This window comes from Antechinus flavipes, chromosome 2, assembly GCF_016432865.1.
Source record: "Antechinus flavipes isolate AdamAnt ecotype Samford, QLD, Australia chromosome 2, AdamAnt_v2, whole genome shotgun sequence".
In the NCBI taxonomy this organism is placed as follows: Eukaryota; Metazoa; Chordata; class Mammalia; order Dasyuromorphia; family Dasyuridae; genus Antechinus; species Antechinus flavipes.
In genome coordinates this window covers 532,222,805-532,237,657 of record NC_067399.1, presented here as the reverse complement: position 1 = coordinate 532,237,657, position 14,853 = coordinate 532,222,805, and the positions used below count along the sequence as shown (strand labels likewise).

The following is a 14,853-nucleotide window of genomic DNA, read 5'->3' as shown; positions in this document are numbered from 1 at the left end:
TACTGATAATAAATCATAATTTCACAACCCCCACATTCAATGATGTCACTCCATAGGGTCACTCCTCACAATTTAAGAAGCTTTGCTCTACACTAGGATTGGTTTCTATCTCAAAAGGAGAAACAGTTCTGCAGGTTTGTAGAGAAGAGAGCTGCCTTAGACCACCCATTTAGAGCTTGAATCAAAATAAAGAAAATATAAATTGGTGGCCAAATGTTTACAACTACGATATCATCTGTTTAATCCTAGAGGCTTTTTTAACTTTTGCCAAGACAAGGAGAAAAAAAATTCTGTAGCATTTTTACAAGGGTAAACAGTAGTAGCCAGTTAAATGATTCATGTATAACTAACCTTAAAAACAGAAGGTGCTTCTTTTCCTGAGTCCTTAGCTAAAATAAAATAAAATAACAAAAAATGTAAAATAATGCTATTTTTATTTTTTCTATAGCACCCTCACAGTTTAGAACGGTTTTCTCAGTATAGATCTTACATCCATAGATTTATAAGCATCTAGATTAGATTACAGCATAGGTGTTAATTTTCAATTTATCATCAAATGTAGCAATTGAAAATAATACACCTAGAACATAAAAATTCCATTCATCTGGATGAAAATATCTTAACAATGTTATAAATTCAATGCCAGCTTGAATCCCAATCCATACAAAAGTATGAATTATTATTTCATTAAAGAATATACTGAAGTATCATATTTTAACAATGATAAAATTTCTAGTACATTATACAATTTTAAAATACATAGCATTTCATTTTTACATCACATTTTGAATTATCATGCCTTCTATTTTGTCAGCAAAACCTTCAGTGTACAGTGCATTGACATAATAAAAACAAGGCACAATAATACATTTACAATAATAATTATAATATACAAAGTATTTTTCTAGATTTTTAATCTTCATTTTGGAAACATTTAAGAAATGGTTCATAAAAATCCTGAAAAATCTTCACATCATATTGTAGCTAATGGGCAATTCTGCATAAACAGCTTAGTGTGAACCATAATTCCCTTATACAGAATATGGTTCTTATCACACAAGCTGTAGAGAGTTGAAAAGAATTCAGATATCTCATGTTTTATTATAGACATCTTAAATATCCAGATAATTTAAGTAATTTTTGGCTCCATATTTTCTAGAAAATTATCTTCATTGTCTACTTTCTTTCCAAATAGATAATAATCTATATTGAAGTTGAAGAAACATTATGAATTCCTTATATTATCTGAATTGGGTGCAAATAGTACTGAATTCAAATAGGATAAATTACAATTTTTTTTTTAAAAATTGAAAACTCAAATTATCATGGAAACTCCAAGTGAAGGGGAAAGAAGAATTAAAAGAAGCAAACAAAGCAGAAAATGTATAAACAACAACAAAATCCAAACATGGACTTAATATTGAATTATCTCTTCTGTCAAGAGATATCTTTTGCATACCAACTGCTTTAACAAATATATTAGCTTACTAACATAAATCTCCACACTGACATTTTTAAAATGATGAACAGTCTTAGCTAAAGCATCACTACAAGAATTAATTTTAATTCACAGAAGAAAAATATTTTGAAGAGTTTTCAGTCTTAAAATGAATAAAAGCCTTTCCAAAATGGAACAAATTCCATAGAATTTATATTTATAAGTAAAATTAAGCTATAAAAAAATGTACTTACTCTTCTCACATAAAGATTGTCTTCACAACTCAAGTTAAAAATTTAGGCCCAAGACACATTATTTGGCACATGCACATCCTAGAAAGAGGCAAACCATACTGCACAAACATCCAGACTCCTACCCCACTGACAAACTCTTCTTTTAGAACATCCCTGTCCCAAACTCTTTATAAGGGAGCCTCTTGTTTCTTTAGCTGATGAATTTGCTTCTGTATCTGGTCTTTATCAAGTTTCATTTTGGCTTCAAGAACTTGTCTGAGTGATCCTATGCTTTCATAGATGGCTGCAAACCCTTATAAAGATGTAAATTTCACAAGAGTTAAAAATTTGCAAATGCTGCATCAAAGTTAAATTCCATATCAAAATCAAACTTTTAATTACAATGCAGTCCTACTGATTGCAGAGACAAGTTAAAAATGAAGTTGCAAAACCTTGTATTTAAAAGCCTCTGACACTGAAAAGTGACTTTTTTACAAAATGGCTGGGGGAAGATATTCCCTATGCCACTTCCTTTTATCAATTCCCTTAGTATACTGAAAATATATAGGTGTATGAAAATATGCCCATGAATTAATTCATGAAATTACAAAAAATTAAATTAGTAAAATACTCCAACAAGGATTAATTATACTGTGATGTAATGCAATAGATAGTTCCCTAAGTAATTCAATAACCTATCTAAATAATGTTTAGTTTAGTTTAGTTTAGTTTAGTTAGAACAAAGTAGTTTCTACAGAACTATATTACCAAATAATTATCTAATTTATACAAAGTGTCATTTTCTAATAGTATTAAACCTTTAACATTTTCAACAAAGTCATTCCCATGCTAATAAGCAATTTTAATTTCTACCTGACAAAAGAAAAACAAATTAGCACATATGGAGAATTTCCTTCATAAAGGAAGAGCAGCATAAGTAATAGCACAAGCATATCTGTGAAATACATTGAAAATTGTGTTTCCTACCCTTAAGGACAAAACACTAGATTTCCTCGTCCCCTAAAAGGCAAGTGAAGGTTTATACTGATTTCTATATCATCATAAGTCCCTGAATATATTATGGTAGCAACTTACTGTCTGTTTGGAAAGAACATGAATCTTAAAGAGACAAACTAAGTTGCCAGCACAATAATTTCACTCTTGAAATAGTTCTTTAAAAGTTCTGGTAATAGTTCACTTTGTCAAGCAAAAGGTAGTTGTATGGAACTTTTAAAACCATTTATATGTATATATATATATATATATATTAATAGAGCCTAACTCATCAAGAAAGTAGTTTGATATACTTTGGGGACACTATGGTATACTTACTTTTACAATTAACATAGTTTCTAGAAGATGGTAGAGAATGATACAAATCATTTTGTTTTCACATTAAAGAGAACATAAATTATGTTTAAAAAATTTTTGCCCTACCAGCATTAACTTCTGCTTTCATTTCTTTCATTTCTTCATTCATCTGTAATTCAATCTTGCTGATTCGAATATTGATCTTCTCATCATCATACTTTGGTCTCTGTGCTTCCATATTTTTCTTTTGTATCTCTTCTATTTTATCTAGCTTTGCTGACATCTGACTGAACTTCTTCTCTATGGTCCTTTCACTGATTTCCTGGGATGGATGAAAATAATTTCACTTAATCATTCTAAAATGAAATTCCATATAGAAAGTACTAGTCACCTAATTACTATGCTGAACATGAACATAAACAAGAGGTGAATTAAATTCAATACATTATTAAGCACCTACAATATTTAAGATATGGTATCAGGCAATGAGGATACAATAATTAAAAATGGCTGGAAATGACAGTTCTAGCCTTTAAAAAAAGTTACCCAATGGGGAATCAAGAAAAGGGAAAGGAAGCAGCTATATAAAAATAAGAATGATGTAAGGCAATGTTTCCCAAAGTGGGGTACATGTACCAAAGAATTTGGTGGGGGTACACAGTGCACTGGAGTTTGGTGGGGATATGCACTGCACTGAGCTTAGCTGCCCCTAATTCTACATTCTCATGAGTCGAGTCAAGACAATTTTGTGAGATGTGAGATGGTCCACTATGACACTGCCCGGTGTGACAAGGCATGAATATATCACTTTGTTATAGAAACAACTTACTTTGTTAATAATTAGTGGCTTCTCCAGGTGCCTGTGCATTTTTAGTTTTCGTACGATTTTTCTTATAGGAAAGGTTTGTTATGTGCTTTAGTAAGTCCCACTGATTTTGATTATTCTTATATAGAAGGATGAAATTGTTTCTGCTGAGATAACAGATCATCATAATTTGGTTCCCTGGTTGTTACTTTTAATCTGAGATGCGGATCCATGTCCAATAGTATGTTCCTTTTTTTTTTTTTGACTTAATGTCTACAAATATCTTCACATAAATATGAAGTTGGAAAAGACAAGATGTATTTCAGAACTTTTTCTGTTAAAACAGGATACACGTGTTGCACTTATAACCAGAATGATGTTAAAGTATACTCCTTATGTTTATTTTTTCAAGAATATGTCTGAAGCCATTTCCAACAATTGGTCTTCTTCTGCATGTGACAAACCTTTTGGCATGGATTTATATTTTATTATGGATAATTTTATTTTTCATTTATTATTATTTTGTGTATGTACCAAAAAAGAAAAAATAAAATATTTTGATTGTTATTAAAATACATCTTTTTTTGATGAGAGGTATTCAGCATTACAAAAATTATAGAAAGGGGTACACATATGTCAAAAGTTTGGGAAACACTGATGTAAGGGGAAAAAAATCAATCAAATGGTTATTAAGTGCTTACCATGTTCCAGGCACTGTGCTAATCACCAGTGACAAAAGTTTAAAAAAAAAAGAAAAGAAAGAAACAGTCCCTGCCCTCAAGGAGTTTACAATTCAATCTAGGAGACAATTTTCAAACAAATATATACTTTGCAAGCTATATACACTGGTTAAACAGGCACTAGAGAGAAGGCACTAGAATGAAGAGGGATTGGGGAAGGATTCTAATAGGATGTGGAATTTAAGTTGGGACTTAAAGAAAGCCAGAAAAATCAGTAATCTGAGTGGAGCAAGGAAAGCATTCCAGGAATGAGGGACAAGCAGAGAAAAATGCCCAGAGCTGAGAAATGAAGTGCCTTGTTCATGTAACAGTCAGGGGACAAGCCAGGCCTGTGATTTAAGAAAATCATTGTAGTGACTGAATAGAGGATGGATGGGAGTAGAGTGAGGAGAGACTTGAGGCAGACCCATCAACAGGATATTTGCAATAAGATGATGAGGACTTGCACTGAGAGATGGCAATGTCAGAGCAGAGCGGGGATGTGTTTGAGAAATGATGAAAAGGTGAAATTGACAGGCCCTGGCAATAGCTTGGACATGGGGAGTGAGAGATGGTGAGGAGAACTAAATGGCTGCTAGGTTATGAGCCTAAGGGACTGAGAGGATGGTGCTGTCCTTTACAATAATAGGGAAGAAAGGAGATGGGGAGCATTCAAGGGGGAAAATACAAAGACAGGAAGAACAATAAGAAATTTTGAGATGCAGCACCATCTTTTGCAATGAAAAGGGACCAGGGAATAAAAAAAAATAGCAGCTAAGTTAATTCTTAAAGAAAGCAAAAGATTTCAAAAGTAGAAATACCAAGTGCTTTCCAGCCATGAAGGAGAAAGGGCCTGCATCAGTGCAAGAAAAGGCACAGAAAATGCAAATCTTGTAAAATAAGGCAGTACTAGATGATGGAGGGTCTTTAACAATAGTCCAAGGCTCTGGGCAAAGGAGCCACTGAAGATTTTTAAATAGGAGGAGTCAACAAGATTCTGTATATTGAGGAAAGTTATTTTGGCCACAGTGTGAATGATAGATTAAAGAAGGGGAAGACTGGTTCAAGTTAGGAATTCGAGTAATAGCAGTATAAAATTAGAGCTGATAAAACCTAAAAGTTATTAGACAGACTCAACAGGACTTGGTGCCTGATTCCATGGAGGGCAAGCCAGGGTGAGGAATATGAGTCCCATATATCCAAAGTCTAAAGAAATCAATGTGAATCTAAAACTATGGACCAATTGGATTCTGGTAGATGATCTAAAAGAAACTTCATAATTCATTTTCATTATTTATCTTCCTTTAAGAGTTGATTCATGAAGGCCATATCGAAGCCCCAAATAACCTGGCTGTGATATGGCCAAATTAGAAGGAACCAGTCATTTTCATTACTAACCCAAATTCATGCATGGTCAATTCAGGAGCACTTAATTTGGGGAGAACAGAGACGGATGTCAAATTATGTTGACCAATTCAACCATAAATTAACAAGCATATATCTTAATCCACAAGCACCTCCTATGTGACAGGAGTTTACAAACATGAGTACAGTATGTTTCTAACAAGCAAACACTTCTCTTTTCTTAGCTTAATGAAAAACAAAATAAACCAAAACTTGCACAGGGAAAGATGTGGGGATAATGTTGATAAGTGATCATAAAAGCATGTAATTTATCTAGCACAGCTTCTTGATTTACAGATAAAGAGATTTAGGCCTAGAGAGATAAATGGAATTAGTCGAGATTACTGAAGTGAAGCTGTAACTCAAACACCATATACGACTGCACATTGACTGTGTCACACCATCTGAGGTTAAAAACTAATAAAAATGAGTCAGCCAAAGGGTTTTGCTGCTCAATAACTTCTGAAAATGGGATGTGTAGCTGGCTGATCAAGGGAATTCCCTGATCAACTTAAGGTTTGAAGTAGCTAGACTTTGAGACCTTACATCTTCGTAGGAAGGGTATAGATATACCCCATAGAGGCTGAATTTAGTTTGGAGGAGGTGAATTAGTGGGTTATATAATTTGTCACAATGACCTACTATTGAGGGAGGAGCAACCTATTTGTGCTGGCCTATGAAAGGGTGACATCAGATCTTTTCAGTCCTTTTTCCTTTTCTTTCAAAAAGGTCCTAGAAACACATAAGAGCTAAGAGGAACCTAGGTTCCCTGGCTGGAGATATCTTACCCACATCTTTAGGAACCTAGACCACATCTGAGATAGATTAGAAGTTTTTTGGAATAAACTCTGGATGGGGGCATAAAGAAATCAAAGTGTGTTATGAGGGAGAGTAGGAAAGGAAGGACATCCCCTAAGACAAGTCCATGTAAAGCCAGAGCTTGGGAATTCCTGACTACCTGTAACATCCTAGAAACTATTCCATCAACTCCCATTGTCTATGAACCCCTACATACACAAAATTGTTCTAGACCAAATTTTCAAATGAGTCTGCGAAACTCTGAGCAGTTATTAGGAGTCCTTAAGCACAAGAAGAGAAGCAAATGAGAAAAGCAATGGTAGATAAAAATTTTGCTCTCTACCTTTTTGGAAATATAACTTCTTCAGATATAAATGATTTTAGGGCAAAAGAAATTACCTAGTAATAGAATTGTCAAAACTAGATCTCTGAGGTTAGGTGAATACAAAGCCGATGTCAAAGGATTGTTATTACTTGATTTAGCTGCTTAATGAGGACAATCAATTTGGATAACTTTAAATTAAATTTATTTAGTCCCAAATCCCTGAATTTATCTGCCTATACAGGCTAAATAAGCTCAAACAAATCTAAGTCCCTTTGTCTCTTTAAAAGGAAAACAAAATAGAGAAAAAAGACTCTTGTCATTTAAAAAACCCTAAAAACTTATATAATTAAGCAAACTGACAAACAATTGCTATGAATGACCAAAATAGTCTCTAACACAGATTTTTAAATGTCATTTTATTAGGCAATACAAACATAATAACAAATACCTACACTATTTTCCTTAACAACCAAGGCAAGTTGATCAATCTTCTGTAAAAGTTCTTTTTCTATTCGTTCTTGTTCCTGTTGCAACCAATTCCGTGCAGACAAAATCTGGCTGCTAAGTTCTTCCACTGTACCTTTAAATCTAAGAAAAGAAAATTAGTGAATTGAAAATGGAAATGAACTCCAAAGCATTTTACTCTCTCACTTATAGCTCTGTACAAATATCAGCTTTTCATGATTACTTATTACATACCAACTACATGTTCTGAACTATGATAAGATAATGAAGAACAGAAAAGACCCACAACAGAAAAGAGTAAAGTAAACTACTTGCTCTTACAGAGTCAATTCAGGCAATAATACTTAAAATACACCTGAGACAATTAGAGAACAATAAAAAATAGAACATAATCAAGCACCAAAATACATGATTTAGTAATGTATGCTGTGAAAGGGAAGAAAGTATTCATTTTCAAATGTTGAGAAAAGCTCCCCAAATTTTAAAGTTATTTTATCCTCAAAAAGAAAGAGATTTCATCCTTAGGCAGCATTAGTATATTCCTCTCTGTGACTCGGACTGAAAATATAGTCAAGCTGAAAAAGGACTCTCATCAGGTGTCTCATCAAGACAAGGATAGAGTCTTAAAATGCAAACTAACAGAACACAACCTCTAGTTGTTCCTAATTTGCAAAATTTGAAAAGGCTTAGAGAAAAGACCTACCCTCTGAAGAATGGACTAAGCTAATAAAGACTCATCATCAGAGGGGATTGGGTACCAAGTAGGTGATTTATGTGTGGGAGAAAAAGAGAAGGGTTGCAAGTGCAATATGCATTGATGGGAAGAGTTCCAGTACCAGTGCCCTTGAAAGTATGTAGGCTTACAAAGAAGATTTTATTTCTTGTTTAAAGTCATAATCTAAGATCAAAACTCTAATAAAGCTGGTACTGTGCCTTCCTATTTCTTCAAGGCAAGTATCTACCATTCTTTTGCTTCCTCCTAAGCAGTTTATGCAATTGTATTACCTAAAATGTGCCAAGTAAGAGAAGAGGTATTAAAGCAAAGAAACCAGGGCTGGAAATAAAAGAAATTCTCCTCTTCTCCAAAATCAAGGAGCACTCTGCTATATCCACTATACCTAGAAAGAAGACTCTGGCTCTGTATGTATATGCATACACATCCTATACATATAATTTTTTACAAGATACAAGATTTTTTCATTGTTAGAATGGACAACTAACATAGAAAAGAAAATGCTTTTAACTTTTCCAAATATCAAAATGAACAACAAAGTTTGGGGGATTGAGTGTTTTTAACTCTTAGATGTAAGGATAATTAAAAGAAAGAAGGGAAACATGAAAAAGGCTGCTACCTTTCTTGCTATATAGCCAAAATGCTTCTGAGGAAACCATAAATCTTTACTTATGAAGAATAGGCAACAGTTTTTGCTCAAAGCTGTTTTCTTACTTAGATGTATCATCATAATCACTACACATTTTGTAATCTTAACCAATTAAAAACAAGCTAATAGAGAAAATACACAAAAGAATTACAGTATAATGGGGGAAAAGCATTGTAATTTTTTTTGAGGCAATTGGTGTTAAGTGACTTGCCCATTGTCATATACCTATGAAGTGTTAAATGTCTGAGGTCAAATTTGAACTCAGGTCTTCTGATTGCAGGATTGGTGCTCTATCCACTGTACCATTTAGTTTTCCAAAGCACTGTAATTTTGATCTGAATTCCAAAATTCTGGCTCTGCCAATTTTTACAGTACTTGTAGATCTATGGACAAGTCATTTTCCCTTTGGGCCTCAATATCCTTATCTCTGAAATGAGAAATTCCGAATAAATGAGCTGAATTTAGAATAAATGGGGTTTTAGGTCCCTTCTAGCTCTAAAACTATGATAATATAACAAAAACTTAAACTACTGTGCTGCATTTCAAAGACAATACAATTCTAATCCATTGCACTTGGCAGAAGAAAAGGTAGTTTGAGATTAGGCAGTTGGAATGAGCAACGTGATTTTTACAGCTCAGAAATTAAATGTTGCCATGGCTAATGAGTTTATACATCGATAAAGCTGAAGACATTTATACAAAATATGTCAAAATGTTGTCTAAATCATATTTCCCTTTGAACAAGATGACCCCCAGATTCTAAAGTAGCTTTTCCCCACACCAGTGGGAGCCATAAGTCTATATACATCTCATTTTGTACATCTTATTTACATAAGCAACAAAGCTACAAAACTGCATTCCACCCTATTTCGTAATATAGTACCAAGAAAGCTGCCTCTCCTCCAAGTGAAAGAGAAACTAACACTGTGACAAGGAAAAATAGGAACTGAAAGGAAATAGTTCACATTTTCTTTGGACTCATGATCTTAATTTTTTTCACCTCAACAATCCTCTGAGGTAAATTATAAAGTAAAGTAGTGAAAATATGGCCACTTTCCAGGAAATTGGGGCTCAGAAATATCAAATACCTTACCTAGGGTCGCACAGCTAATAACACGATAGAAAGTGATGAAGCTGGAAGTGATCCCAGATCTTTTGACACCAGTGATGAATTTAGTGCATATGTTGTGAACTGAATTTTATTTAGAAGCAACTATATATTTGTTAAGGTGTATTTTCAGCATCCCATACCAATTTCTGTTTCCATCTGCATTTGTTTCTTTTCAAATGAGCAAAAACAATGCATCCAAATGTTGACAGAGCCCAGTGGTTTTCTTCATGTCAACATAAAGAAGTAGACTGATTTGTTTCCTTTCCTTTTAGTAAATATCTGAGGTATTATCTTCTTTGGCATATAACAGCAGGGGAGACTTTGGCAAAGAGCTTGCTTTGATTCTCATTTTAAATTTTGTTTCTTCTTTTAGTTGCTTAGAAAAAGGTGGGAGGGGACATACTACAAGTTTAAAAAAATTTATCCATGGACTGCCTGCTGTTCTTCAGAATGTGCAGAATTTCTCTGAAAGTCTAAAGTTATTAAGAGTGGTAGGGGTCTAGTGGTATCAGGAGAGAATGGAAATTTATACAAAAGATATCATGAAATTAAAATCAATGCTACTTGGCAACAGATTGAATGTGGGAAGAGGTAAGTAGTGAGACAAGAGTCATGGATTACATCTAGGTTGTGAACTGAATGACAAGGGTGGCTTTACCCTTGGTAATAATAGGCAAGTCTGGAAGAAGTTAGGGAATTACTGAGTTGGTTTTGGACTGGATGAGTTTAAGATGTCTGTCAGGCATCTAGTTCCAGATTGTGATAGACAGTTGGAGATGAAAGACTACATATCAGAAGAGAGGTTAGACATAGATAAATAGATCTGAGAATAAGATAATTAGATCCTCAATCAATTAGATAATTGAATCCAAGGTGATGTAATCACCAAGCAAAATGGGTGAAAGGAAGAATTGTTTTTTCTCCAGGTAATAGTTTAGATAAAATTCATGTAACTTGTTTTTAAAAGAACCTATACTATTGCACTACCAGATTCAAAAATGGAACATATTCATGCTTCTCTATTGATTCTAGAAGCCAAAAACAAAAACAAAGACAGGTGCTTGCAAACTAGTGCTTTCGCCTGATCTGCATCTCAGAAGTCTGGTGGGAAGTTTACCAAAAGATTATGGGTGTATTATACTATAAATTCATTAAAAAGGCAAATGAAAGAGGATAAGAAATTCCAACTGAAAAATAATTAACTAATACTACTTCTATGAACCTGTGATCTCTTCAATGTGGATATTCCCTCCAACAACAGACTACAACCCAACTGTAGCCACTCATTCTGAGCAATAATACTTCTCCTTATCCTTCTATATGTCCTCTACAGGGGCTTTCCTCTAAATTTCTTGTCATTATATGAATATCTATGGACCACACGTTGTCTTTCTCTCACTCACTATTAAATGATTGCACTACTTTCTTTTCCAACTATATTTATATTTGATAACAGCCTCTTCTCTTGCACAATTCTTGGTTAATGATGTTTTGTAGGCTTGCTTTAAAACACTGGAGAAGTCACCTTGAGCTTCTACAATGACCTTTGAATACCTTTAATTCCTCTGTGACATGATATTCTAAGACTCACAGCCTCACTAAAAGAATATTGTTTAAAAAAAATTCTTAAGGAGAAGTTGTTGCTCATTAAAAGTACTATGCAATTCCCCAAAGGCAATCTGGGAAGCTCTAGTTTTCAATTCTGAGCCCAACTCCCTGTCCATTTAGTGGTTATCCAAAGTACATGTTGTCTGGTTCGTTGGTTGGTTGGTTGGTGTACTTCACTCTCAAAGAGAACCAAAATGTCAATACTAAGTTAGAATCGAGTTACAGTATATCCAATTGAGGCTGATCAGATCAATATAAGCTCGGAATGCTCTGCCACAGGTTGGACACAGTCCCTATGAACATTTGCAGTAGCTTCTCTAACTCTGTGCATCTCATGTTTCTTCTGAGCTAATTCAATTCTGCTTTGCTCCTACAGCACAAGACCTTCTCTGAGGAGGGCACACCATTTCTAAAGTTTTTAAGAGAGACTTTGTGAGTTCCTTATATTGCTTTTTCTGACTACCTTGTAAGTACTTGCGCTGTGTGAGTTCTCCATAAAACAGTCTTTGGTAATCATACATCTGACATTCCAACAATGTGGCCAGTACAATAACAATTGTACTCTCTGCAGTAGCGTTTGAATGCTTAGCGGTTTCATTTGAAAAAGGATCTCAGTGTCTAGTACCTCATTCTGCCAGGTGATCTTCAGAGTCTTCAGAAGTGATTCTGTTTCCTGTCATGGCACTGATAATACTGTCCAAGTTTCATAGGAATCCAGCAATAATCAGCATAACAGCTCTGTAGACCTGTCTGATAGTTAACTCTAATACTCTCCTCTCCCACACTTTCCTTTAAAGTTTCCCAAAGGCTGAGCTAGCTCTGGCAATCGTTATCAAGTGGACATCTCTGGAAAGTTTACTACCAAGGTAATTGAATTTACCCATAGAATTCAAAACTTCACCATTTGCTGTAAGTGATAGTTCTATATATGGATATTGTGGTGTTGGCTGAAGAATGCCTGAGTTTTCTTGGGGTTACTTGTTAGACCAAAATTACCATAAGCACACAGAATCAATCATGGGGTGAGAGAAGGGGGTCTCTCTCTCTCTTCATCACTGCTGGCAAGATTCTTGCCAGAGAACTCTTTAAGAGGCTGATCCTGCACCTGGAAAAAGGTTATCTACTTGACAGCCAGTGTGGCTTCAGAATGTTCTGAGGAACAATTGAGATGGTGTTACTGCCTGACAACTCCAGGAGAAATGCCAGGAACAGAGGTCAGTAAATAACATTTGTAGATCTGACCAAGGCCTTTGTTATTGTCAGTCATAAGAACTTATGGAAAATTACGTCAAAATTTGGTTGCCCAGAGAAGTTCATCAATATGGTATGCCAGCTCCATGATGGCATGCTTGCCAGGGCTCTGGACAATGGATAATGCTCTCACACTTTCCCGGTCACCAATGGAGTGAAACAAGGTTGAGCGGTTGCTGCTATTTTTTAGCATGATGTTTTCCACCATGTTGTCAAATACCTTCAAGGAGGACAAATATAGAATCAAAGTCAGCAACTGTACTGATGGTAAATGCTTCCACTTTTTTTGCAGAAGACTGTGCATTCAATGCAGACTCTGAAGCCAAAGCAAAACAAAGTATGGATCACTTTTCTGCTGCCTGTGCTAATTTTGGTCTAACAATTAATACTAAGAAAACACAGGTACTCCATCAGCCAGCACCACACCATCCATATGTGGTACCATCAGTTACAGCAAACGGTTAAGTTTTGAACACTGTCGATGAGTTCACTTATCTTGGTGCAATCTTTCCAGAGATTCCACACTGATGGATTGTCTACCCAATTTATAAATCATAATCTGGGCAAGAGGCATGCTCCATCAAGTAGTTTTTGCCAGGGTGAAGAGTTAGGCTGAACTCTTTTGAGTCACTGTAGAACTCACTTAAGAAATCCTATAATGTTCCAGGATGGATGAAATTAATAAAATGTCATTTGCAAACAGGAGCATGTGAAGAACTTCAGCACCTACAGAGAATCCTTCTATTTGGACTCTATTTTGGACATCCTCAAAGATGGAGGCAAGAATCTTTGGTCTACCTTCATATAATATCTGGCTTGGTTTTAACAGAGGATCAAATAAAATTACCTCAGCTGCAATATTTTTCAAGGAATAGTGTGTGATTTTGACACATTCATGGGTAATGGCTTACAGGAGGAGGGCTGGTCTATCAAATCAATATCTTTTTATATTCAACAAACAATGGGATTATGTATAAACTATATCTTTCACTTAGTCAGTTGTGTGGCTGTAAAGACATATCCTGCTATAGAATACTACCTGAAAAAAGCATTGCCAATTCCCTTCTCATGTTTATCAAGGAGGGTGTTGATTTGTGTATAGATTAATAACATAAAATCAGCATGGAGGAAATAGGAATACAGCTTGGTAGTTATTAATATTCTTTTGTTCACCTTTTTTTAAAGTGTAACAATAAGATCAGATTATTTTCTTTGGTATACTTCCCTCTGAGATACCTTCAGAATCAATGTGTTAATGCTCATAAAATTATTTTCCTCTAGCACAGACTTCTTTTATGTATGTTTGGACTAGACCAGCTGTTCTTCATGTCTGTTTTCTCATGTTGTTTCTACTTCCTCATGTAGAATTTTAGCTACTGTAATGTTACTGCCACAGGTCAGTAGCAGAGTATAAAAAGAGTACTCAAAGAAGTCAAGAAGACCTGGATTCATGCCCCTTAATATTTGTCGGATATATGACCACTTCTTGGATCTTTAGGCAACATTATAAAGCTGTAAATTATAGATAAGTTGTAATTTGTGTCAATGGAGGAAATTCTTACATTAATTAAATTACAGGTCCTTTAAAAATTAATAGTACAGAAATCTTAGAGGTCTAAAAATATCCTATGGAAATTCTATTAATGAAACTTCCATACTTTTATAAATATATGTGGCAAATAGGATCATCTATCTATATTTAATGAAATTGAGTTGTAATTGTTAAAAACTGAAGAAGCTACACGATTAAGCCAGAAACAAAGGGAAACCTCAATTACCAATTCAAATACCAAACAAGAATTAGTATAAGGCCTTACTCAGACAGATATAGAGGATAGCTTTGGAACAGTAAAGTGGTCTTTCCTAAGACTATCACTTTTAGAACTTAAGATAAACAATAGGGCCAACTAGGGCCAATGGTTGATTGATTGATTGGTTGATTCCACTGAGTAATCACAGAACAATTCACCATTCGTCTGAGAGAAGCAAAACCAAAAAAATCC

The 14,853-nt window shown here is 34.6% G+C and overlaps 1 protein-coding gene across 1 annotated transcript in view; it reads right to left on the bottom strand.

The window, feature by feature from the left end:
• Positions 1 to 417: 417 nt before the first annotated feature.
• The window catches only part of FAM81A (family with sequence similarity 81 member A), a 91,195-nt gene continuing 76,759 nt past the window's right edge, over positions 418 to 14,853 (bottom strand). Inside the window, exons 7-9 of the mRNA XM_051980747.1 lie at positions 7,486 to 7,621; positions 3,109 to 3,304; positions 418 to 1,984 (exon numbers count right to left, since the gene is read on the bottom strand). Of these exons, the coding sequence (XP_051836707.1) occupies positions 1,860 to 1,984; positions 3,109 to 3,304; positions 7,486 to 7,621 (457 nt within the window). The 3' untranslated portion in view covers positions 418 to 1,859. The remainder of the gene's footprint in view (positions 1,985 to 3,108; positions 3,305 to 7,485; positions 7,622 to 14,853) is intronic.